The sequence below is a fragment of the Megascapheus bottae genome, chromosome 5 (genome assembly GCF_031878675.1).
Source record: "Megascapheus bottae isolate mThoBot1 chromosome 5, mThoBot2.hap1, whole genome shotgun sequence".
Classification (NCBI taxonomy): domain Eukaryota; kingdom Metazoa; phylum Chordata; class Mammalia; order Rodentia; family Geomyidae; genus Megascapheus; species Megascapheus bottae.
The window spans coordinates 85,141,951-85,163,518 of NC_143513.1; the positions used below are offsets into that span (position 1 = coordinate 85,141,951).

The following is a 21,568-nucleotide window of genomic DNA, read 5'->3' on the forward strand; positions in this document are numbered from 1 at the left end:
AGGGAACATCCTTCTAGCTCTTTTCTTCACTAAGAGAAAATTACCCTTCTGAAACTCACTGTTGCTACAGTCATGTGGCTTACATCAAGCCCAACGTGCACATCATTTATCTTAAAATAACCACTATTTCCTGCAGTCTGAAACTGTGACACCAATTCTTGTTAAGAAAGAATTAGAGTAAGGAAAAAAAATGACAAAGTCAATTCTCTGTGTTCTATAAACTGGTGCAGAATGGCCGTAAATCAATCAGTATTACAACCTTGTAGTGTTAACTTTCAAACCTTCCCGCTGTGAACATGCGGACACTGCGTCCACGTGTACAAGGTTGTGTGAGGTCGAGGCTGGGAATTGGCTGTGCCTAGCACGCACGAAGCCCTGGATTCCATTTCTCGGTACCACATACACAGAAAAGGCCAGACGTGGAGCTGCGGCTCCGGGGGTGGAGCGCTGGCCTTGAGCAAAAGAAGGACAGCATGCGGGCCTGGGGTCAAGCCCCAGGGCTGCCCCCCCAAAAAGTCCTATGGTGGTGAAACAGCTGGTACCCGGAACCGTTAGGTTAAAACCCTAATTACCCCAACATCTGCAAACCTATGTCTACGCTCCTCATCTGCTTCAGGTAGAAAGAAAACACAGGCTGCCGGGGCACTTGCAGAAGTCAGTGCTGGGACGGGGCTCCGTCCACGGACTCCCGCAGGACGCCCGCCCGGCCCGCCGGGACGGGGAGGAAGGGCCGGGGCCGCGGCCGCGGAGGGGAGCTCGCCCCGCCGGAGCCGGCCGGGGCGGACACCGCCGGAGGACGCCTTCAGAGGCTGAGTGACCCGGGGCCTCGCCGGGCGAAAACACCGACCCGGCCGGGGGGCGGGCGCGCCCACGGCGACGGCACCCGACGGCGACGGCACCCGACGGCGACGGCACCCGACGCCGGCCCTCGCCCAGCCCGTGCCGCCTTCGCCCCTAGAGGGGCAGGCGGGCGGCGGACCGCAGAAAGCGGCCGCCAGCGGCAGGAACTGACCTGACTTCCACAGGTGGGCCGGGTGGGGCTGACCCGCCGGCGGGGGATCCAGCCAGGGCCCCCGGCTCAGACCGAGACGAGCGGCCTCCGCGCTCGGAGCCCGGCGGGCTCCCGGGCGGGGACCGGGCCGCCCGCGCGGGGAGGACCGACACTCACCCAGGCCGGAAGGTCGCAGGCGCGCACCCCCAGGCGCACCGTGCGCTCCTCGTCCTCCAGCAGCGCCAGCGCGCGGCACAGGCGGCTGGCCTTCAGGCCGCGGCTGCGGCGGCACCAGGCGAGCAGCCCCAGCGCCAGCAGCACCCAGCTGAAGCTCAGCCCCAGGTAGCCCAGCGCGTACACCGGCAGCAGCAGCGCGAAGCTTCGCGCCAGCTGCGCCAGCAGTCCCGGCAGGTCCACGCTCAGCGTGCCGCCGGGGGGCTCGGGCGCCGGGCGCTCCCCGGCCCGGCCCGCGCCGGCCTCCGAAGCCCCGTCCCCGGCGCCGCTCATGGCCAGCCGCGCAGCACTGCCTTCGCACCCAGGCGGGCGCCGCGCTCCCGAGGCGGCAGCCAGCTCGGACTCGCGCGCCAGCGCCCCGGAGAGGGCCGGGCGGCACCGCCCCTGCACGCCCGCCCTCCGCCGGTGACGCCATGGCGGCGCGCGGGACCCGCCCCGCCCCGGGGAAACAGGCGACTACCTACGTCACCACGCCTGCCCCGCCCCATCCATCTGCAGCCGCCGCCAGTGGGCGGGCGGTCCATGACGTCATCGCGCAGGGCCTTGCCCCGCCTCCACGCCCGGCTCCCGCGGTTCGGCTAGCCAGGCTGAGCGCCCAGCCCGGCCCCGCCCCGGGCTCTCTGCGGGGGTTCGGCCGTCCGCGACGTCGTCACGCCGGCGCTCGCGGGCCTCCTCGGAGCCCGCTGGGGTGTGGCGGGCCTGCTGGCGGCGCAGACCGTCCAGGTTGTCCCGCCACGCCCGCGCCGGCGCCAGACTCCGGGCCGACGCCCCGCGCCTCGGCGGGCGGTCTCCCGCCGCGCCCCCCCGGAGGACGACCGGGGCCGGTGGAGCCCGGCGGCGCGGCGCCTCCCCGTGCGCTGCAGGCGCTGGCCCTGGACCGCCCGTGCCGTCCGGATCGCTTCCAGCCAGAGGGGCAAAGAGTTGCTCGTTTCCACCGAATGGAGCTGCAGCAGATACTGCGCATTCTCCCTAAAGCCCACTCGTAGAGAACGTCCGAAGAGGTCGAAACTCCTAAGGATTTTCAGCAATGGGGCTCCCACTAGTAAGGACTGGACTAGCAAATGCAATGCCCTTTGAACTTTCAAGATGTTCTTCCCTGGCCTCTGCCGGAGAAGAATGTTAGTTTCAAGTTTCCTGTTAGGTTGCTGTTGTAAGAACTTTCTTTCCAGCCTGACTTAAACTTGCAATCCTCCTGCCTCAGTCTCCCGAATAGTAGGAGTGCACAGAGCTGTCAGTGGAAGCTCGTGGGCTCCTAGATTGTCGGTGTCCCTATGTTGAGACAGGATGCCTCTTGGCCATGGTTCCAAAGCCTGTGAGACTGAACCGTGCTGCCACATTACTACAATGTTCAGTCTGGCCAAGTCAACAAGGTGGCCACAGTCAATCCTTCACTTGTCTTATCATCTAAACACTTCATGGTTGCTCAGGAAACGTCACCTCAGCCTTGAACTCCTGTTGAGATCAAGCTGCAGATGATGTTTCATCCAAGTCACAGAGCTGAGCTTGTCCTAGCTTTTTGGTTTCACTCTAGAAATTATGCCGCACCCAACCATCACTCCAAGGCCACATCAATTTCCTGATGTTGGTTCAGGTTGTTTAAATATATACTATATATGATATCCTTCAGGAGCTGGCCGTGACAGCTACAGAAGGCGCCAGCCTGCTGCTGCCCGGATAGACAGAAAACTGCCTTCTGCTTTGCACCGGAGAGCAGCTGTGCCAACTAGCCACAGATAATGTTCCCCCTCAAGTCCAGTCTCCATTTTTGCACCAACTTCCTTCTGCTGCAACATTAGGCTACAGTAAAAGCCCTTCCCAAAAGGTCTTTCATTGTCTACTTGTAGTCTTTATCGTGGGTAGAGCAAACTCTGCTGGTTGCATGGAGAGCAGACAAAATCGTGGGGCCCACCACAGCAGATACAGGGGTAACTGGAAAGTGGCTAAAGACACCAGGCGCCAGTGGCAATCCTACTCAGGAGGCTGAGATCTGAGGATCCTGGTTCACAGCCTGCCCAGGCACAGAAAGTCCATGAGACTCTTTCTTATCTTCAGTTAACCACCAGAAAACCAGAAGTGGTGCTGTGGCTCAAGCAATAGAGTGTTAGCCTTCAGCTGAAGTGCCCAAGCCCAGATTTCAAGACCCATGACTGAGAAAGGAAGAAAAGAGAAAGAAGAGGCTGAAGAGTTCAGGAAGCCTGGGGCAGAAACTGCAGAGACCTGGGAGTGGAAGGCAGAAGATGAGATTTTGAACAGCTGAGATGACTGGAAGCTCCAGGGGATTGGGGAGCTCCAGAGCTTCTGAGTCATAAGAGAAGTTAAGAGCTGAGAGCCATGCCACCTCAAACTCTGAGAGATGATGGGTGATGATGGGTTTCTAGCACTCGTGGCTTTGAGAACCTGAATTAGTAAGTCTCTGGATTTGAAAGCCTAGACCCGTCAACATTTCTAGGCACAAGGATCTATAAGCTTTTGGCTTTGCAAGCCCAGCTCATCTGCCTCTGGCATTCACTATCTCAGAACTGCTAAATCTAAGGGAGCTTTGCATTGTCTGCTAATGTTTTCCATTCACAAAGTTCTGTAATTATGGTACATTTCCAGTTATTCTGTTTGATTATAAAATAGTGTCACAATGACGTGATTTACCTTTCAGATAGCTTTTTCTTCAGTGGATCATGGGTTGGTAGGACTGGAGTGAGAAGAATGAAATATATTTACAGTTAGAAGATAAGTGGAAGTCTTGATGCTAGCTAGACAACAAGGGAGGTGATGAGGAAAACAAAACTAATTCAAAATTTTGACCTAGATTCTGGAAACTGAAGTTGAAAATCACTAGAGGAGAAAAGAGCACATGGGCTTGCATGCCTCCCATTATCCTTTCTTTCTTTAGATGCTGAGATTCCATCTCCCTAAATGAGCAATTTAGTCTCAGCATAGAATTTAATTCTTGGAGGAGAAAGGAATACTCATAAAGATTACACTCATTGTCTCTATGTTTTTGATAACAACATGCCTACCCTAAATCCATTCTCTCCATTCTTGGGAACATTGCAAAATTATTAAATGTTATCAAGTATTATATAATGGTAACTTCTCTTGCCTCACATTTAAAATAATTTTTAAAAATGAAAAAAAAAGTTATCAGGTGCCCTGACCACATATCTAGGAAAGGTTAAGCTGGATTCCTAGCTTAGTCTGAAGGGTATAAACACATCTGTGCCAAGGACATACTTTACAAGCTCCTGGCTCTCCTTTCTTGTCTGAGGGGGATGGCTCTTCTCACCCCTTTTTTTCTGTTTTGCTAATTTTCCTTATTACTTTGTGAGTTTTCTGTGAAATGCTTTAAATTTTTTTTTTATTTTGATAGCTGATGTTTAGCTCAGGGCCTGGGCACTGACCTGGAGCTTTCTCAAGGCTAGTGATCTACCACTTGAACCACAGCACCACTTCCGGCTTTTCTATGTTTGTGGTACTGAGGAATGGAACCAGGGCTTCATGCATGCCAGGCAAGAACTCAAGAGCTGATGAGTTCTATGGGAAAGTGGAGCTCTCTTCCTCTTATTGGAGATCTCATTCCAAACACTTTTTGTTGAGTCTTACTGGAGTTTGTGGTTGCAGGTGAGGGAGAGGGGCTCTCATTCCTACAGCACATATAACTAATAGTGTAGGTAGTGACATTCAATCTCACATTCAATAGAATGTGATGCTTTCCAATTTGGGCTGTTTTCTCAGCTGATGTATATAGTGCTTAGGAGATAAGCTATTGCTTCACCCAGGGATCCTAGGCAAGCTAATTATCACTTATATCTATATATGAGAAACACAAGACTAATAGAATTAGGTAAACTGTCAGTTACCACTTTGGTGCCTTGTGTGGTAGAGTTACTAAATACCAGACATCACCCACAATATCCATCCTTTTATTTTTAATGTGCCAAAGTGTGGAAATAAAGATGGTAATAGGCCACATAAAAACATGAACAGCTAGTCAGGCACCGGGGGCTCACGTCTGTAATCTTAGCTAAGACCTGAGGATCACGGTTCAAAGCTAGCCCGGGCAGTAGAGTCCAGAAGTCTGTGAGACTCTTATCTCCAGTGAACCACCAGAAAATCAGAAGTGGCTCTGTGGCTCAAGTAGTAGAGTAAAAGCCTAGGGCTGAAGAGCTTGGGGACAGTGGCCAGGTCCAGAGTTCAAGCCCGTGACTGACAGTAATAACAACACTATGTATATGAGCAGCCCAGCTCTGTTAGTGGATCTGTGTATAGAACACGTAGACTCATAAGTTCTAATCTATAACTGCATGCCACTTAAACTAGCGCGTGCACATTTCCCTCCTGCAGAAAGCCCATGGCTTCAGAAACTCAGATGTTAACGTTCACCCACCACGCACCCCGTACCAGAGCTCAGTGTTGGTACCCTAAGGCGTCGACACCCTAAAGCCGGGCAGAACAGCCGCTAAAACGGCGGATTCGCTTTGTTGTCAAGCGCTGAGCAGGCCCGCGCGTCGCCACGGCTCAAGTTTCCCGTGGGCATTTCGAGGCCAACCTGGGGTGAAGGACTTTGCGGAGCCGTCCTCCGACGGGCGGCGGGAAGGACCGCGAGAAGGGCAGGGGCCGGGCGGTCCCACCGCCCGCCCCGCCCAGGCCCACCACCCCCGCCGCGGCCCACAGCCGGGGTCGCCTGGCGGGCGGCGCCCCGAGGGCAGCGGCGGGGCTGCGGGGCGCCCGGCCCCAGCCTCCTTCCAACACGAATCTCCTCCTCCTCCTCCGAGCGCAACCTGCGGGCGGGCCAGAGGTGGACGTCAGGCCCCGGCCCCGGAAACCCCACCTCAGCGGAGCGACCAGCCGCCGCTCCGGCCTGGAGGGCGCGGCTCGCCGCCCAGCCCACCGGGAGGGCGGGGGGGGGGGGGGGGGGCCTCGGCCCTCCGCTGCTCTGGCCTGCGGAGGCTGCGCACAGCGCAGGCGTCGGGGCCGGGCCGCGGAGCATGACGGGCAGCGGCCACGCGGCCGTCCACTGCTTCTGCCTGCCGGTTGCTAGGAGAAGGGGACGCCCGCCCCTAAGAGCGGCCGAGGCCCGGGCCGGGGCTGGCGGGACGAGCGGGCGGGACGAGCGGGCGGGCCCGGACCGCGGAGACCGCGGCCGCCTGCGCCTCGGAGGAGCGATGGAACCCGGGAAGGTCGGTGCGCGCGGGGTCCGGTGGAGACGGGAGGGCGCGCCCCGGGGCCGGCCCGGGCGCCGCGCTCCTGGGGCGGCGTAGCGGGACTCGGCGGCCGGCGCGGGCGCAGCCTGCAGAGCCGGCCCGCGGCGCCGGAAACAGCCCGCCTCCCGGCCGCCACGGTCCGCTGTCGTGGGCGGGAACCCCGGGCCTCCGCCGCGCGGAGCTGGATCCGTGGGCGGGCCCGCGGGCTGCGGAGGTGGGCTGGGACCTGGGACCCGCCCCGCTGGGCCCCCCTCCGGATCCCGCCCCGCTGGGCCCCCCTCCCGTCCCCCTCCCGCCCCGGTGGGCCCCCCTCCCGATCCCGCCCCGCTGGGCCCCCCTCCCGTCCCCCTCCCGCCCCGGTGGGCCCCCCTCCCGATCCCGCCCCTCTGGGCCCCCCTCCCGTCCCCCTCCCGCCCCGGTGGGCCCCCCTCCCGTCCCCCTCCCGCCCCGCTGGGCCCCCCTCCCGACCCTCTCCCGTCCCGCTGGGCCCCCCTCCCGTCCCCCTTCCGCCCCGCTGGGCCCCCCTCCCGACCTCCTCCCGCCCCTCCAGCCCTCAGCTTCGGGTGTAGGTTTGCAGAAGAGCCTTCTTTCACATTGAGACAGGAAGGGAAACTGAGGCGAGGCGCCCGAGTTTCAGGTACCTCCAGGATGTGTTCGTCTTCGAACATTTCATAAACTTAGCAAAGTAGCATTGCCTTTGAGTGTTTGCGGGGACTGTTGGCATTCATCCGCAGAGGTGCGAAGCGGTCTGGGGGTGTCACATGCCTGTAATTCCAGACGGGAGAGGGGATGAGGAAGAGGAGCAGAGTCAAGAAATGACTGGACAGGCCTTAGGCCAGAGAATGCATCCAGACTTTCAGAGAGCCGCCCTTGGATGAGGGGAGTGCAGGGTAGAGATCAGTGGAGACGAGAAGTAGGGAGGTCTGGAATGGGCTAGAACCAATAGGACCTCAGTCTTCCCCATGCCTTCCCCACGTCATTTGTCTGCTTGCTTCCAGCCTCATTGCCAGCTTGTGCCTAGGCTTATTGTGTGCTCAGCCTGGCAGTCAGAAGCTGCCGTTGATCCTAATGTCACCCTATCACGTGTTGGGTAACTTGGCCATCTCCTGTCCCTGGGTCCTGGAACATCCTCTTCTCTATTCTCTTTCTTCTCATTTGCCATCATCTCAAATACTGAATCCCAGAAAATTCCTCAGCACCTCCTTTTGTCATTCACTCCTGTTTCCTACATGCTGAGCTGGGGAGAGCAGGGAACCTTAACAGTCAACCTCTCCTGCACCTAGATTTGGGCAAGGAAGAGGCTAGTGAGCATGGCGAAGCCTGAAGGAGCAGAATGATCTTGTGGATCCTCTGCTTAGAAGTGGCCTGGAGTGTGGCCGAGTGGTCCAGTGCCTGCCTAGCATGCACGAAGACTCGGGTTGGATTCCTTGGTACCACATGCATAGAAAAAAGCCAGAAGTGGTGCTGTGGCTCAAGTGGTAGAACTCTACCCTTGAGAAAGCCCAAGGATATGTGTTCAGGCCCAGAGTTCAAGCCCCAGGGCTGGCAAAAAAAAAAGTGGCCAGCTCCTGGGGCAGTTTCCAGGAAGGTGATGTAGAGGAAGGTTCAGGCTGTCATGCCCTCCCAGCATTGATGGAGCCAGCTGGTTCAGATGCCTAGCTGCTGCTAGAGCTGCATCTATCCAGTGTGTAGAGGTAAGATGTGTGAGATGGTGACCCAAAAGCCAGCAACAGCTCATAGTCCAATATCCTTGTGTAATAACAAAGTTATACAAAGATTTCTATGGAGCTCTTAGCTCCAGCCCCTTGGCTAGCCTCTTTTTTTTGGGGGGTGGGGCTTGAACTCAAAGCCTGAGCACTGTCCTTGGGCTTTCTCAAGGCTACAGCTCTACGACTTGAGCCACAGCACCAGTTCTGACTTTTCTATGTGTCTGGTACCATGGAATCAAATCCAGGTCTTTGTGCATGGTAGGCAAGTACTCTACCACTAGGCCAAACTCCCAGCCCATGGCTGGCCTCTTGAACATTGAGTTTAGTGCCAGGAAAGAGATCACTATCCAGAAAAGAAAGCTGCTGAAGCTTCATTTTCCCTGTAGCCTTCATGTCAGCCCAGAAGCTCTCTAGTCACCTGCTGTTCCCATTAGAGGGATTGCTTTTTTCTCCCCACTGTGGTGACCCTGACAGTTCCTTGTAAGATCTGCTTCAGTAGCAGAACTAGGACAAAACCTAGGGCCAGGGCTTCTAGAGGAAACTACAGGGCCACATGAAAGAATGCCAGGGCTGTATTTGTCTAAGTAAACAAGAGATACTTTTGGTGAAACAGCTTACTAGACTGAAAGCTAAGACTTCAGTGTTAGCTCCAGGCTGGCCCAGCACACAGGTGGGCACCACGAGGACTCTCCTCTTCACCTCTAGCTCCCCTGAGTATGGAGTGCTCTGAAACTCCTGCCTCTGGTGCCACACCGGGAACTATTGTTCTCTTCAGGACTTTATGGTAGTTGTGGTACTCCAGTGACTCTCAGACCCTGAGAGGACCTCACTCTGTGGTATCTGCTTATTCTTGGCCTTAACTGTTATATTCTTATTTTGATACTAGGGATCAAACCCAAGGCTTTGCATGTGCTAGGCAAGTACTCTGCTACTTAGTTATATTCTGATAACATTTGGAGTCTTATGTCTATACTCTTAAAACAATTGAAGTCTGATCTATAAGATAGAACTCAGAAGAAAAATTCTTCCTAAGCTTGCTGACTTTCTGTCCTAATTGGGGCTGTTTTCTGGAAATTCCTTTTCTGTATACATTGGATAGGGCCAGGATTGGGTCCAGTGTCCTCGTCTTTAGTGAATCTTTCTTCCTTTTCAAGGATAGGTAGGAAGGAGACTGTGTGCTCTAAGAATACATTATATTGAAAGACTTGTTTAGGAGTTTGGCTAGGATAAAATAATTTTCTGCAAAATTTATTAGTCACTTTATTTGTGTGATTAGATATCTTTGCAAGTACCATTTTCTTTCTCTCTAGAAAGCTTTATGGTTTTTTTGGTCCTCTGAATGTATATAGCAATTTATTGGAATCTTTTTCCATTCATCCCCTTTTGGGTTTTACATATATACATACATACATACATACATACATACATACATACATTTACTTTTCAGTGCTGGGTTGGAACTCTGTTTCTTGCACATTCTAGGCAAGTGCTAGAACACCGAGTTGAACCTCCAGCCCTTGATACATATATAATGGATGTTTTTTTTTTCCTTTTGATGGAACCAGGGTTAGAACTCAAAGCCTCCTCTTTTCTCAGTTTACTTGCTTTGTTGGCAATATACTATGTGAGTCACACTCCAAACTCTGCTTTTCTGCTAGTTAGTTTGCAGAGGGAGACTTGTGAACTCATTACCCTGGCTGACTTCAAACCTTTATCTTCTAGACTTGAATTCCCTATGTAGCTAGGGTGTGGGCATGAGCACCAATGCTCAACAGTTGATTGGACATTTTAAAAGTAGAAATTTATTAATCATAACTTATAAGTCTATTTTAGTATATTTTGGTTATTCTTAGAATAAAATAAATTTGTATCCTTTTTATTTTGATATGAAATATGAATGAGTAATTACTTAGGTACAATGCAGTACCACTTCGTGGTGTTTTTTTGTTTTTTTTTTGTCAGTCCTGGGGCTTGAACTCAGAACCTGGGCACTGTCCTTGAACACTTTTTGTTCAAGGCTAGGGTTCTACCACTTGAGCCACAGCACCACTTCTGGCTTTTTCTGTGTATGTGGTACTGAGGAATCGAGCCCAGAGCTTCATGCATGCTAGGGAAGCACTCTACTGTTCCCAGACCTTATGGTTTTAAAATGCAGAATGTTTTCAAATGAACATGGCTTTCCAAAGGTTATTCTTCACTAGTCCACTTGTCCAGCTCCTCTCTGAGACACTTGGTATGTACCCTTCATCCAAGACTCTGCCAAGAGCCTTGACCAAACCTTATCATGGCTGTGTCAGACAAAGGATGAGTCCCTACGACAACCTAGGTTTCCCGTGTGCTCCAGTTTGGAAAAGCTCAGAGTTCAGAGATCCTCACCTGAACATAGACCTCTGACTTCCCTTTGGTGGAACAAATAAACCAGCATTAAGTGAATACTTCTCTCTTCCTTTGAGAAGTCTTTGTAGAGCCTGCAGGTCTAGAGCCTCTCTGTTAAGGGCCTGAGGGCCATGCCTTTGGAATGTGCTCTTCAGGAGGAAAGACCTCTGCCTCCATTCTAGGGATGGTGGAATCCTAACTTAGGTAATTATTTAGTTAATAGATATAGCTGGCCTGACTGTTTTTTGTTGTTGTTTTTTGTCGGTTGGTCCTAAGCCTTGAACTCTGGGCCTGGATGCTGTCCCTGAGCTCTTCAGCTCAAGGCTACTGCCCTACTCCTTGAGCCATTGTGCCACTTCTGATTTTGTTGTAATTAACTGGAGATAAGAGTCTCACAGTCTTTAGTGGCTGGGCTGGCTTTGAACCTCAATCTTCATATCTCAGCCTCCTGAGTAGCTAAGATTATAGGCATGAGCCACTGTGCCCAGTGCTTGTTTTTATACTTTCAGCTTTTTTTTTCCCCTTGAGATTCCCCCATTCTCCTTTTAAATATGTCACCTTTGTACAACTAGAAGTGGATCAGCTTTTTTCTTTGGTGTCCTAGATAATGAGTAAAATACGTTTTTACCAATTTAATGTCCTTCATTTTTCTGATACTTCGGTCTTCTTGGCCCTGGGCATTGTTCCTGAGCTCTTCAGCTCAAAGCTAGTGCTCTACCACTTGAACCACAGTGCCACTTCTGGATTTTTAATGGTTAATTGGAAATAAGAGTCTCAGGAACTTCCGTGCCCAGGCTGGCTTTAAACTGTGATCCTCAGATTTCAGCCTCCTGAGTAGCTAGGATTACAGGCGTGAGCCACCAGCACTTGGCTACATTTTCTTTTAAACAAGAGTACAGTTCTCTTTATTTTTCTTTTGTTTCCAGTTGCCTTGGCAGGATGGTTGCATCAGAATTTGGCACAAGCCTTGCTGCTGTTTCCAGGAGCATGAATTACCTTGCCCCTTGCTCTGATTTTGTTCTGTTTGCCACCAGGAGTCACTGTGTTGTTTTTCTGCTCTGTTTATATAAGCATGTTTCTTGCCCAAGTAGAATTCTATCTTGCCTCAGGCATAAACACTTTCAGTTTTCAGTAGAGCTATGTGGTCCCTGTGGTTCCTGGACCCAGCATATAGCCAGCAAATCCAGCCAGCTCTACCTGTTAGAGGTCCTGTTCTCAGCAGGCCTTCACAGGCTCCCAAATGGCAGCCCTCCTCCCATTTTTAATCTGTTAGCCAGATCTCTAAAGGAATCCATCTGAGGCCCATTTCTTCTATGTAGAATAGACTCAGTGCTGTCAGATTTCCACATAAGAGAGAAAACGTGCATCTTCTGTCTCTCTGGGCCTGCCTTGACTTAGCATAATTTTTTCCCCAGGTCCATTTATTCTTTGCAAACGATATAATATCATTCTTCCTAATAGGTAAGTAAAAAATTACATTGTGTGTGTGTATTTTTATGTGTATGTATATACATATATGTTTATGTATATATATGCATATGTGTGTATGTGTATATATGTGTGTGTGTGTGTGTGTGTGTATACATACTGCTTTTTTGCTCTTTCTTTCTTTCTTTTTTTCTTTGTTTCTTTTCCAGTACTATGACTTGAACTCAGGGCCTGAGCACTGTCCTTGGGATTTCTCAAGGCTATAGCTCTGCTAGTTGAGCCATAGCATCACTTCCAGTTTTTTCTATGCATGTGGTACCAAGGAATCAAACCTGGGTCTTCGTGCATGCTAGGCAAGCACTCTACCACTAGGCCAAACTCCCAGCCCCAACACATTTTCTTGATCCATTTGTCCATCAAAGGGCACCTAGGCTGGTTATGGCAAGTAGGACACAGTGTCTTACTCCAGTCTCTAGTTGTGAGGACTTTTGCTGGTGTCCTTTGGAAGTAGGGTGATGCCATTGTGAATACCTTACCTGTTGCTGGGTCTACCAGAAAAAGTGCTGTGACTTGCACAAGTGCTGTTACCCTGTGTGCCATGGACACAGGTCAAACATGGCTTTGTGGCTGTGACTGATGGGCTCGAGACTGGAGTTAGGGCAGAGGAGTGGACAGGAAGAGTGAATTTGAAGTGACACTTAGAACCGGTGGCTGACCTTGTCTGGTGGGGTAGTAGAGCACTGACAGGTCAGTCCAGACATGGAGTCAGAGCAGCTGTTTGGGGCCTGTAAGTTGGTGGCCAGCATGTTATCTCTTTTATTTTTGCAATATTGAATAATTTTTTTTGCAAGTCCTGGGGCTTGAACTCAGGGTCTGGGAACTATCCTTGGACACGTTTCGCTCAAGGATAGCACTACTCTGCCACTTGAGCCACAGCATCATTTCCAGCTTTTTCTGAGTTATAGAATACCAAGGAATCCAACCCAAGGCTTCTAGGCAAGTGCTTTACCATTAGTCTGTGCTCCTGGCCTCTGAATAATTTTTGAAGTAGTTAGGGTAATTTTAGGTTAGTGGCTACATTTTAAAATACCATATTTCTATAATCTTTTTTTTATTTGGGATTATCATCTTTCTACCTAGCCTCAAACTAGAGATCCTCCTCTCTTAGTTTCCCATATGCTGGGATAACAGGTGTGTGCTGCTATACCCCTGTATAGTATAGAGTCTATTGTACACTGGTCTCCCAGGTGATTTCTGCCACCTTTGAGTAGATAAGCAGTTATGTTCTAACATATCAAAAATTGATTATTGTTGATTTTTTTTCTTTTTTTTTTTTTCTGCCAGTCCTGGGCTTGAGCTCAGGGCCTGAGCACTATCATTGGACTTTCTCAAGGCTAGAACTCTACCACTTGAGCCTCAGCACCACTCCCAGCTTTTTCTATATATGTGGTACCAAGGAATCGAACCCGGGTCTTCGTGCATGCTAGGCAAGCACTTTAACCACTAGGCCAAGTTCCTGGCCCGATTATTGTTGATTTAAAGAGTGTAATGAAAAGAAGCACACTAGAGGATACAGATGTTTGTATTTTAAGCTTTAACTATTTTAACTTTTTGTTTTTCTTTTTAGAGAAGAACTAAAGATGATACTTGGAAGGCAGAGGATCTCAGAAAACACCTTTGGGTAATGATTTTTGATGAAGTTGGGGCTGTGTAGGATACCTCTGGTTCCACTGGGCTCATTCAAAGGCATCTTGGACTCACAGATGATGAAGCCATGAGGTTAAAATCCTTGGAGCCGTGGTGGACACAGCTCTAATTATCCAGCTGGGTTATTCAGCCTGGTAGCCAGTGCTGGTCCTGGCTCTGCAGGCCCTGCTGCAGGGTGGGTGTTGCTGTGCCTCTAGGCACATGGTTCTCAGTTCCAGTGAGCTGCAGCAGGGGGGTATGGGAGGAATGTGGGATTGAGATGAGAATTTTGTAAGAAAGATCCTTGCTTTATATATCACCAGGGGTGGTTTATGCCTCATCCTCTTTAAAATACAGCTTCATTATCCTTTCTCTACTAGGTGGTATTTAATTTTTGTCTACTGGTCTGCATCCCCAGCCCTTCCTGGTCTCATATATTTATTTAGATTTGTTTCCCAAATAAACATGAATTTCTCTGGTACATGGGAGCCAGTCAGCAGTTACAAGCATTCTAAATGTAACTCTGCTTTAGTACTGTAACAGTATTCACCCTGCCCACCCACTCATGTCTTGCAGCCAGTGTCTTTTTAAATATCTTTCAGATGAGTATGGTTTTCTAGATAGTAAAGTTAGTTGGGGTTAGTAAAGTTTCCTGATCAAGGAAGAGCTTCTTTCTGTTGTTTCAGGCTGTACAATCAGGTAGTCCAAAGGAAGATAAGAAACACAGAGAAAAGAAGCTGCACAAGGATTCAGAAATGGACTTCCTCGAATACAAAGAGCATAAGTACAGGGACCCAGACCGAGAGGCGAGGCACAGAGAAAGGACTGTTGAGAGAGACCTTTATATCTCTAGGGAGAATCCTTATGCAGAGAAATACAGGGAAAAGAGAAAAGACACAAAGGACCGGGAGAAAGAAAAGTTGAAAGAGAAACATCGAGAACAAGATGCAGAGAAGTCTTACAGCAGGGGAAAGGACAGAGAAAAAGAGAAGGAGCGAAGGCCTAGAAAAGAAGAGGTCAGGCAGACCACTGCTTACCACAACATCCTGATCCGGGAGGTGCGGGACCGACAGATTCTGGACAGAGCAGAGAAGAAGATCCGTTCAGGTGATTCCTGACTTACTTGAACTCACTGGACTGGTCACAGAATTTTGTTAGCTGTACTTCTTTTAGATGCTTATTATTTAGGGCATATTTCATCATTTAATTTTCTCTTTGGGCATTTTTCATCATTTAATTTTCTCTTAAAGTATTTTTGAAGGCTTTGGTACATGCCCTTATCCCTGTTCTCCCCCTCTCCCCTCATTCCTTTCTCCTCTCCCCTCTCTTCTCTTTCCTTTCCTCTCCCCTCTCATTCCTTTCTCCTCTCTCTCTTCTCTTTCCTTCCCTCTCCCCTCTCATTCCTTTCTCCTCTTCCCTCTCTCTTCTTTTTCCTCTCTTCTCCCCCATCATGTGTATGTTAGCTGAATTAGATAGATAGATAGATATACATATACATATAGATAGATACATATATGTATATGCATTTTTGTTGTTGTTCAATGTGAGATTTGAACTCAGAACCTGAGCACTGTCTATGAGTTTCTGTTGTCAAAGCTAGTGCTCTGCCACTTTGAACCACAGCTCCATTTGTGGTTTTCTGGTAGTTAATTGAAGATAAGAATCTCACAGATTTTCCTGCCAGGGCAACCATGATCCTTAAATCTCAGCTTCCTGAGTAGGTAGGATTACAGGCATAAGCCACCAGTGCTAGGCTTTAGTCTTTTTTTGGGGGGGGGGAGGGTGGGACTTGAACTCTGGACCTTGGTGCTGTCCCTGAGCTCTTCAGCTCAAGGCTGCTGCCCTACCACTTGAGCCACAACACAGCTTCCAATTTTCTAGAGGTTAATTGGAGATAAGATTCTTAGTGACTTTGTTTCCATGCTGGGGTGGCTTTGAAACACAATCATCAGATCTCAGCCTCCTGAGTAGCTAGAATTACAGGGGTAAGCCACCAGCACTTGGCCAGGCTATTTTCTTTTTATTTCTTTTTAAATTTTTTATTTTTAGGTCAGAGTAATGTATAGAGGTATAGAGGGATTTCTGTTACATTTGTCAGGTAGTAGGAGCATTACTTCTTGCACATTGATACCCCTTCTCATGTTTTTGTCTCCCTTTCCCTCCTCCTACCCCATCCCAATCATCTTGTTCCCGCCCCCTGGCTATCTTCTTAATCAAAGAAGGACCAACTTTGTCAGTATTTACTCGAGTTTTAATATTGTAATGTCTTTCACATTTATTATCTCAACAAATCTTAGTTCCTCATAGCTAAATATAAACAATACTCTTTATAAAGAATTATTGTGAAGGTAATGTACAGAGGGTTACAGTTCTGTAAGTCAGATAATGAGTACATTTCCTTTTGAGCAATGTCACCTCCTTCATTGTCTTGTAGTCTCTCCCCTCCTGACTTTTCTTTTCCCCAAGTTGTGTAATTAATTTCCAAAATTTGTCTAGTGGGTTTTGCTGTTGAGTTGGTTCTCCCTTTAATATTCCTCACAAATGTCAGTTCGTTTTAAGTGATACTTAAGTATATTTATCTCTATCATAGGGATTCTACATAAAGACCCATGGAAGTTTCCTCACTATTTTTGGTTGCATACTTAGTGTTCACTGCTTCTAAAACTTCAAACTAGGCAAGAGGAAATGAAAAATAAATACATTAAAGTACTGTAACTCTTGAAATCAGCAGAAAGGTTGAAGGACCTGGCTTTGAGAATAGTAAACCAAGGACTTAGTATTTTGTTTTGCTGTTGTTGTTGCTACATCACATTCTAGTATATTGATCTACTACAGTCTATGAATCCATTGCTGTGGCTAGCCATCCAGTTTGTTTTTACAGTTAGCCTGTATTCAGAAATAGCCTTATTTTTGTTGTGTGAATAACTAAGGGTGGGTTGATGGATTAATTTAATTACTATTACTTAATTGTAATAGTAACTGGTATTTTATGGCTTAATGCTTTCTAAAATATTTGGATGATCCTGTTTATTTCTAATACCATCTTTAGTTTGCAAATCATTCTTTTATTTGTACTTCTTGCTCTTTTTTTTTTTTTTTGTGGGTCATGGGACTTGAACTTGGCCTGGGCACTGTCCCTGAGCTCTTCAGCTCAAGACTACCACCCTACCCTTGAGCCAGGCCCCACTTCCTGTTTTCTAGAGGTTAATTGGAGATAAGAGTCTCAGGTCCTTTTGTTCCTGGCCTGGCTTTGAACCTTGATCCTCAGATCTCAGCCTTCTCAGTAGCTAGGATGACAGGCATGAGCACGGTGCATGCTTTTATTTTTTGCCACAATATTTAAGATATATTGTGATGGAAAGCCCAGCTATACAATTAGACTGCTTGAAGTTCTATCATCCATAGGCCTGATTCCTCATTCATTTTCCTGTACATCTCCATTTGTCAAGGTAAAATGAAGGTATTTCCTAGCTACCTTTCTTGCCTACTATGTCTAGTCTCAGGGTCTAAATGCTAAATACCATTTATCCTCTATTAGACTTTTTTAAGTTTTAGTGCCCAGCTGGGCCTCATCTCTGAATTACAGGCTTTTTTTTTTTTTTCAAACCAGTCCTGGGGCTTGAACTCAGGGCCTGGGCACTGTCCTTAGGCTTTTCTCAAGGCTACAGCTCTACCACTTGAGCCACAGCAACACTTTTGGCTTTTTCCTATGTGAGAGGTACCGAGGAATCGAACTTGGGTCTTCATGCATGCTAGGCAAACACTCTACCACTAGGCTACACTCTTGGCTCCATGTTCTTTGAGGTCTGATAGATTGCATAGATTCTCTGTGTTCTGCTCCCCCTGTGGCTTCCTTCATGGATTTCACCCCCCATAACTGATTATTTAGGCCCCTTCTCAATGGGGTGGCTGCACTTTGCTTCCACGGTTGTTTGGAGTCTTCCTCACTACTCTGTTTCCTCAGTAGTGTGGCATCAGGAGGAGGTTTTGCTAAAAATGGATTTCCTTGGAACTCCACAGTGGATTAAAATTTGGCCAATTAGGCTGCTCTTTCTTGGACAGTTTTGCTGCACACATAGCTCTTGTTACTGGACACAAGCCCTGGAGATGTATGTGCTGATAATACTGCCTCTTTTGATTTCTATAGATACTTACTTATACATTTGTCAGCTTGCTTCAACGGGATAATTGAAGACTATATTAAAATATTTGTTTAAATCAGTAACATGGTAGACAGGCCCCTTTATAAGTTAAAATTTGGGAAAATTTTTCTCTTTTCTTTTTTAGGTAGTAAAGTACGAATTGAAGAGAAAGAAAGGAGAGACGAAGATTCTGAAAGGGTCGATGAAGATAGAGAAAGAAGATACCGAGAAAGAAAGGTACAGGCCTCAGGAAGGACTTTACATATGCCACCAGCAGAAGGTCTGGGGCACTGCTGGAGGGGATTACTGGGGACGTTTGGGAAGTAAGGGTGGGAAGTAGTTAAGCACCTTAGCTAGTCAGTTTCTTCTCTTGAGGTCCAATAGTTTTTCTCTGATTCCATGACTAACTCTTGTTTAATTTAGGAAATTTAGAGGACACAAATAATAATTAAGTTAAAATTATTCCCCACTTAGAGATTATTGATAATGTTTAGACATATATACCCTACCTGGATTATACATGTATATGAAAGCATGTATGTAATTTTTTTCTTAAATTTGACTTTTGTTGCTTTATACTAGTTTAAATTTATTACATCTAGTATATTTTATTGAAATATTTCTCTACACTGAACAAGTGTATAATTTAATATTTAGTAATATGGATTATTAGTTCTCTTGCCATGTCTGCAGTTACTAAGCACTTAATTGCTTGATTTTTTTTTTAATTTTAATTTTTATTTTTCCAGTCCTGGGCTTGGGCTCAGGGCCCCAGCACTGTGTTTGGATTTTCTCAAGGCTAGACCTTGCACCACAGCACCATTTCTGGCTTTTTTCTATGTATGTGGTACCAAGGAATTGAACCCAGGTCTTTGTGAACGCTAAGCAAGCACTTTACCACTAGGCCAAACTCCAGACCTACTTGTTTTTTTTATTAAAGCATAAAGACATCTATTGGTGAACGTTTTTTTGTTGTTGTTGTTGTTTTCCAGTCCTGGGCTTGAGCTCAGGGCCTGAGCACTGTCCTTGGACTTTCTCAAGGCTAGAGCTTCACCACTTGAGCTTTACCACTTCCAGCTTTTTTCTATGTATGTGGTACCGAGGAATCGAACCCGGGTCTTTGTGCATGCTAGGCAAGCACTTTTACCACTAGGCCAAACTCCCGGCCCCTGGGTGAACGTTTTATATTCATTACTAATTATTTGTTTACAGGTAATTTCTGGAAATGAACAGGTCATATAAAAATAAATGTAAACTTAATCTGTTGTCTTTATCTAAGTTATATAGTTATTCATACCATCAGAGTGTAATTTACCATATTCTGGACAGATAACTATTATAATTTTAATTTTGTGAATTTGATCTAGAAGATAATGAAATTTGTGAACTTTGTATGTATGTATGTATTTATTTATTTATTTGCCAGTCCTGGGCTTGAGCTCAGGGCCTGAGCACTGTCCTTGGACTTTCTCAAGGCTAGAGCTCTACCACTTGAGCCATAGCCCCATTTCCGGCTTTTTCCTATGTACGTGGTACCAAGGAATCGAACCCGAGCCTTTGTGCATGCTAGGCAAGCACTCTATCACTAGGCCAAATTTCCAGCCCCTGAACTTTGTAATTTTTAATGAAGTTTTAATTAATGCACGGTGAGTGTACATTTTGATGAGACTGACACGCTGCTTACTGCGTTAAAGAGGCAGATAAGTGAACATTTTTATAGAATGCAGTGTTACTTTTTTTTTTTTTTGTGCTCATCTGGGGCTTGGACTCAGGGCCCGTGCTCTGTCTCTGAGCTTCTTTTCCTCAAGGCTAGTGATCTACCACTTGAACCACAGCTCCATTTTTGCCTTGTGTGTGTGTGTGTGTGTGTGTGTGTGTAGATTAATTAATCTCAGACTCTCTTGTCCCAGCAGGCTTTGAACTGGGATTCTTGGATCTCAGCCTCCTTAGTAGTGATGATTTATAGGGGTGAGCCACTGGTGTCTACCACAGTGTTACTTTTTTTGTTTTTTGTCAGTTGTGGGACTTGAACTTTGGGCCTGGGTTTTGTCCCTGAGCTCTTCAGCTGAAGGCTACCACCAGTACCACTTCCATTTTCTGGTGATTAATTGGAGATAAGAGTCTCATGGACTTTAGTGCTGGAACTGGCTTTGACCCATGATCCTCAGATCTCAGCCTCCTAAGTAGCTAGGATTTCAGGTGTGAACTGGCTTAGTGTTGCTTTCTAATACATGTACCATGTATAATGATTGCAACATTGTAACAGAGTGACCCACAAATCCTCATCTCAGTGTTTCTTTTCTTTATTCCAGTCCTGGGGCTTGAACTCAGAGCCTGAGCACTGTCCCTGAGCTTCTTTTGCTCAAAGCTAACACTCTACCACGTGCCCCACCGTGCCACTTCTGGCTTTTTGTGTTTATGTGGTACTGAGGAATCAAACCGACTGCCTCATGAATGCTAGACAAGCACTCTGCTACTAAGCCACATTCCTAGCCCTCAGACAATTTTTCATTTCTTTGTTTAGGAACATTTGAACAATTTTTTTTTTGGCCAGTCGTAGGGCATGAACTCAGGGCCGGAGCACTGTCCTTGGACTTTCCTCAAGGCTAGCACTCTGTCACATGAGCCACAGCAGCACTTCTGGGTTTTACTATGTATGTAATACGGAGGAATTGAACCTGGGTCTTCGTGCATGCTAGGCAAGTACTTTACCATTCTAACACTAGGCCAAACTCCTAGCCCCAATGTTTAAACATTTTTTTCTGTTGGTCATGGGACTTGAACTCTGGGCCTGGGCATTGTCCCTGAGCCCTTAGCTCAAGGCTACCACCTTACCCCTTGAGCCACAGTGCCACTTCAGGTTTTCTGGCAGTTAATTGGAGATAAGAGTCTCACCAGACTTTAATGCCTGGGCTGGCTTTGTACCATGATCCTCAGATCTCAGCCTCCTGAGGAGCTAGGATTATAAGTGTGAGCCACCACACCCCACTTCTTTTGAACAGCTTTTAATAAATCATTTTTATCTTTTTAAAATATTTTTTATTGTAATTAATAAAAGGGTTACATGATATTTGCCAAATAGAAGGTGCATTAATTCACATATATTGATACCCTTTCACATGTCTTGGTACCCATTACCCTCCCCCCCACCCTCCCCACCGGTCTTGGTTTTCCCCCCTTCCCTATCAAATTTCAAATATCCAAATACAAATAAATTCAATATATCACATAACAAAGTGAGATACTGTAACAATATGAGATAACCAAGGGACAGCAAAAGAGATGAGATATAACATAGTACATTAAGGACAACAATCATTCATTATATGGCTTTTGTTTCAATATCCTGGAGGTCCTTTCAATTAGCTTCATACTATATGGCCTTATGCGTCAAGGTTTTGCTCTATTACAGATCTCTGCTAGTAGAGCCCAAGGTTTCTACTGATTATGTCAGATGAGGGAAACCATTGAGCCTAAGTTCCTTTGAGTCTGGCTTACTTCACTTAATATGATTTTTTCTAAGTCTTTCCATTTCCTAACAAATGGGGCAATGTCGTTTTTTCTGACAGCAGCATAGAATTCCATTGTGTACAAATACCACATCTTGTTGATCCACTCATCAACTGAGGGACATCTAGGTTGGTTCCATATCTTTGCTATGGTGAATAATGCTGCAATGAACATTGTTGTGCTAGTGGATTTAGTATGTCTTTGTTTCTGGATGGTTGCATAAATGCCAAATAGTGGAATTGCTGGGTCATAGGGGAGCTCTATGTTTAGCCTTTTGAGGAACTGCCACACTGC

General features: G+C 47.6%; 2 protein-coding genes across 6 annotated transcripts in view; one reads left to right on the top strand and one right to left on the bottom strand.

Moving 5' to 3' along the window:
- The window catches only part of Esyt2 (extended synaptotagmin 2), an 89,901-nt gene extending 88,372 nt beyond the window's left edge, over window positions 1-1,529 (bottom strand). Inside the window, exon 1 of one of the 2 annotated variants that reach the window (XM_090333615.1) lies at window positions 1,169-1,529. In XM_090333615.1, the coding sequence (XP_090189741.1) occupies window positions 1,169-1,498 (330 nt within the window). In that variant the 5' untranslated portion in view covers window positions 1,499-1,529. The remainder of the gene's footprint in view (window positions 1-1,168) is intronic. The other variant, XM_090333614.1, reaches the window with a different exon arrangement.
- A 4,715-nt stretch (window positions 1,530-6,244) lies between these two features.
- Dync2i1 (dynein 2 intermediate chain 1) overlaps window positions 6,245-21,568 on the top strand; it is a 77,733-nt gene continuing 62,409 nt past the window's right edge. The window contains exons 1-5 of one of the 4 annotated variants that reach the window (XM_090333619.1): window positions 6,366-6,399; window positions 11,924-11,969; window positions 13,564-13,617; window positions 14,309-14,729; window positions 17,910-18,001. In XM_090333619.1, coding sequence (XP_090189745.1) covers window positions 14,378-14,729; window positions 17,910-18,001 — 444 coding nt within the window. In that variant the 5' untranslated portion in view covers window positions 6,366-6,399; window positions 11,924-11,969; window positions 13,564-13,617; window positions 14,309-14,377. Of the gene's footprint in view, window positions 6,400-7,041; window positions 7,061-11,923; window positions 11,970-13,563; window positions 13,618-14,308; window positions 14,730-17,909; window positions 18,002-21,568 lie in introns of those variants that run through there. The other 3 variants (XM_090333617.1, XM_090333618.1, XM_090333620.1) reach the window with 3 other exon arrangements.